The following is a 4664-nucleotide window of genomic DNA, read 5'->3' on the forward strand; positions in this document are numbered from 1 at the left end:
AATCGAACGTTATTGATATCATATTGTTCCTTGTTATTTTTCTTTTTTTCTTCTTTTTCTTTTTTACAGCGTTTTTCACAATAAAAAGATGGATATAAAGCGTGAACTGGACGAGTATCACGTACTCGAGATAGCTGGTAATGCACCAAGGAGGAATCATCGTTACATGCTATCTACACTCGAAGTTGGTGTGGTTGTACTTGGATGTGTCGTCTTTGTTGGTGCCCTAATAACAGCAATCTGTGTCACCTGCGTTCGTAGAAACAAACGGTACGCGGCATACGGTTTAAAACGATCAATAGAAAACAACGATCCCATTACGATTGAAGCATCAACTACGATATCGAACTAATTCAAAAAAGATTATTATTTATTATTTTTATTTGTTTCATTTATAAATGGACACTAACATTTATCATTCTTCTTGCTTATTTCTATTTCTCTCTCTCTTTCTCTCTCTCTCTCTTTCTGTATATATATATACATATACATATATATGTATATGTCTATACATATATATATATAAATCTCAATCTCTTTTTCTTTTTCTGTCTTTCTCTATATCTTTCTCTCTCTCTCTCTCTCTCTCTCTCTCTCTCTTTCTTTTTTTTTTCTTCATAAAATAGCATGAGTTAAAAAATTAATAGTATTGTCAGATATAGATTTTTAATATCTCTAATATATTTGAATGTACGTCGAACTTTTGTCAAGGGATTTAAAATAATATCGTCCTACCGTCTCTTTTTTCCTATATTCTTTTTCTTCTTCTTCTTTTTCTTTTTTCTTTTTTTTTGCTTTCTTCCCTTTTGATTTTTTTTCCTTTATCCACGTCGACATCTCCACGTCGTATCGATGATTTTCTCTTGACTACAAACTCTATACTTTGAATGGGCTTTTCGAATTCGATTCGTTAGCCGTAGACGCCGCGAGAAGGCGATGTTCTCCAGCGGTGGTCCACTTGGCTTTGCTTTGGCAGACTCTACATTGCAGAAACCACCATTATTTCCAACCTTCGTCGATGGCCTTCGTTACGATCCAGAACCCTTTTGTACAGATATGACGAGGCGACAGAGTATCTGCGATCATGGACCCGGCTGCGTACGCTTTCACACGTGAGTTCGATCAAATTGGTAATAAACGATTGAAATTTTCACACGTTATCATCATCGAAGGAATAATTAATTAATAATAATTATAATGACGATAATAATACTAATAATAATAATAATAATAATAATAATAATAATAATAATAATAATAATAATAATAATACGTCTATAAACGATATTTATATCTGATGATTATTAAATCCGATCGATATGATATAAGCGAATGATCTCAATTTTATCTTAGGGAAATATTTTTTTTCAAGGTATAAATAAATTAGATAAATTAATTAATTTGATAATAATAACAAACAGTTAAATAATTAATTAGGATAATCGATTAAAAGACGATTGGATTAGATAATTAATTTTAACAAAAGGTAGATTAAAAGTATACAGATAATTTATCGAGAGAAATAAAAATCTAATTTGTTCGTTAAGTAAGGAAAAAAGAAAAAAAAATAAGGAAAGAGAGAAAGAGAGAGAGAGAGAGAGAGAGAGAGAGAGAGAGAATATAAAAAAAAGGAAGGAAAAAGATAGGAAGAGAGAATGTGGGGAGAACTTTTAATTTCTTTCTTTTTTTTTTCTTTCTTTTTTTTTTTCTTTTCTTTCTTTTTTTATAGCCACACGTTGGTTATCATTGAGAAGAGAAATTTCAATTTTCTTTTCTACAAAGATAACGAATGTTATCGTCACTATCGATCGTTTACAGGATGGGCGGAAGTAATGGGAAACATGGGGTGAGGACGACAGGTAATACGAAAGGACTCGAGGCATCCGCAACGTCCTTGCATTCCAGTGGTCAGGATTCAGGAATCGTAGCACGAGCCTCCTGTCACTGCAGTCACTCCTCGAGTCCTTCGAGCGGTGAAAGTAGCAAGTAAGTTGGAATTTTATTTCATTTAATTCTAATAATGTTCACGCATCAAAATAATTTCAATTTGTACGTAACTACAATCTACAAACATTTTGAACAATTTTCATTTATAAAGAATGGAAAATAATTTTGATTTCAAAAAAGAGAGAGAGAGAGAGAGAGAGAGAGAGAGAGAGAGAGAGAAAATATATTCGTATATTCTTCTATCAAAGCCATTCGTAATAATAATCATTAAGTATGATAATGCATTTTCAATTTTTGTCATTATTAAAAAAAAATTCGATGAATTCATCGTGCTTAAATTAAATTGAAATTAATCGAGAACAAAGTAGTTTGTTCTGAGATTGTTCTATCATTCTCTCTCATCATTCCCTTTTCGATAGACACAATATTAGGGTTAATGTTATTCGAATTTTTTTTATCGAAAAAAAAAAAAAAATGTATAACGATAAAAAGAAGAAAATTTAAATCGCAAAAATTTATCATCTAAGGAGATATCCGAGGAAACTTTCCTTTTTTTTTATTTTTATTTTATATCTTATTATCTATTGTATCTTATTATCACGCGTTCGTTTTTTCAGTGGTTACGAGGATTCATTGAAATCATTGCAACGCCGTGAAAGAAGTAACGACCTGTCTCGCGGTAGTCACGATACATCAAGCGTCGTTGGTAGAAGAGCTAATCAAGCGTTAACGAGAAGACGACAACGTTTTAATTCCTTTACCAATCTCGAATCCATGTATTCGCACGAGATGACATTGCAAAGGGATCAACGTTGTTGCGTTACCGAGAAGAGACGAAAAAATGCCGATGGACGTGGACACGAGCATAGAAGGGCACATTCCGAGGCTGAAAACAATATCACCGAAACTGTTATCCATGAGCATCCTGGTATGGAATTACCATTGGCTAGTTCTTTACCAAACGCTTCGAGTTTGCACAGTAAGTTAAGAAATCGACAAAATTCTTTAATATATTCGATTAAAATTTATATTCTATATGAACACGAATTATCGTTGTCTATATTATAAAGTTTATATCTACATTTATTTATTTATTTATTTATTATTTTTTTTTTTTTTCCAAAACTATATCTCTCAAATCTCATATTATTGATTTATATCGATTTTAGGATGTGTGTGTGTGTTTGGACGGGGAGGGGAGTGATGGGCCGGCATCGTCTCTCAGTCTCGAATCAGGAATTGATTTCGATTAATGTCAATTTGAAATTCGTTCATTATCCCCACCCTATATATCCTATCAAACGTTCGATACACATTCGATAAAATCGGCCCTGAAACGCGCAAGTGTTTTTTTTCATTGGCTTTATTTACAATTGTTCTCTTATGCCATTGACTGGCGGCTTCAGTTTCCAATTGATTGCCCATTGTAATTTTGGCCCGTCTTCGAGTAAATTAAGTGAGCGAGAGACAAAATTTACATCTTTAATTATACGTTTCGTATTATCGTTATCGTTCATAAAAAAAAAAAAAAGAAAAAAAAATAAAAAAAAGAAAAATCGCGCGTTAAAAGTCAAACAATGATTTTTTTTTTTTCTCATTAGAAAACGACAAAATAATGTTAAGTGTCAATGTTATTAATGTTTCTCGATAGATCGATGACGATTTTTTTTTTATTTTTTTTATCTTTTTTCAAGTGGTAACAAAACATTACAATTTAATTAGATATTTTATTTTAATGATAGAGATAAAAATAGAGAGAGAGAGAGAGAGAGAGAGAGAGAGAGAGAGAGAGAGAGAGAGAGAGAGAGAGAGAGTGAGAGATAGAACAGAGACGACTGATTAATATATTTGATTTTATTTCATTTTCTTGTTCACAGGTGCAACGAGAACGAGCCATATGTTGTATTAGAAGTCTCTGCGGTATTTCACGACGATTAGACGAACCTATGAGGAAGAGGAAGAGGAAGAGGGGAGAAATAACGGTCGTTGAAGAATACGATCACGTTCTTCCTTGTATCTCTCTCTCTCTCTCTCTCTCTCTCTATCTCTCCCTCTTTCTCTTCCTCTCTTGTTCGCCAACACGCAGAGTTTCTAACTGCAACGGGTCATAATGCTAATTCGAATGGAATCTTCACGAGCGATATATGCCGTTAGGCAATGCAAATAGTATTGCAGTTAAGTGAGAATATTTAAACGTGAAATGGCGTTTATATTGTTCGAAACAACGAAAAGGACGATCCTAAACGTTAGAATATCGTTAGAACGTTAATTATTAATATTATTATTATTATTGTTATTATTACTATTATTATATAATATTATATGTTATTATATATTATAATATATTATTATTATTATTATTTTTTATTTTTTTTCTTTTTTTTTTTCGAGAATGTCTTTTTTATGTAAGTACTTACATGTATATAAATATATACATACATATATATATATATATATATATATATATATATTAATAGAGATTAGACGTCGTGTCATTTTCGTTGCCAAAGTAACTCGTACGTCGGGATTCGTGAGCCAGGTTCGTTTTTCATTTTAGATTTTAACTTTTTTTCCATCGTTTTACTTTTCTGTACATAAGATATAGGATACCACGATGGTGGACGATTTTTATCGTTCCTCTACAAGTGGCCTTCATCGATCTTATTAGCACGGTGAGCGTTTACGATTCGATTTTTACTCTTAACCTCCTTTTTACG

General features: G+C 32.0%; 1 protein-coding gene across 5 annotated transcripts in view; it reads left to right on the forward strand.

Annotated features, from left to right (window-relative positions):
- LOC124429186 (cadherin-89D) overlaps positions 1-4329 on the forward strand; it is a 39104-nt gene extending 34775 nt beyond the window's left edge. For 4 of the 5 annotated variants that reach the window (XM_046974115.1, XM_046974116.1, XM_046974113.1 and 1 more), the window contains exons 18-22: positions 70-270; positions 915-1112; positions 1819-1986; positions 2565-2926; positions 3825-4329. In XM_046974115.1, coding sequence (XP_046830071.1) covers positions 70-270; positions 915-1112; positions 1819-1986; positions 2565-2926; positions 3825-3856 — 961 coding nt within the window. In that variant the 3' untranslated portion in view covers positions 3857-4329. Of the gene's footprint in view, positions 1-69; positions 466-914; positions 1113-1818; positions 1987-2564; positions 2927-3824 lie in introns of those variants that run through there. The other variant, XM_046974117.1, reaches the window with a different exon arrangement.
- The last annotated feature ends 335 nt before the right edge of the window (positions 4330-4664 follow it).

The sequence above is a fragment of the Vespa crabro genome, chromosome 14 (assembly GCF_910589235.1).
Source record: "Vespa crabro chromosome 14, iyVesCrab1.2, whole genome shotgun sequence".
Classification (NCBI taxonomy): Eukaryota; Metazoa; Arthropoda; class Insecta; order Hymenoptera; family Vespidae; genus Vespa; species Vespa crabro.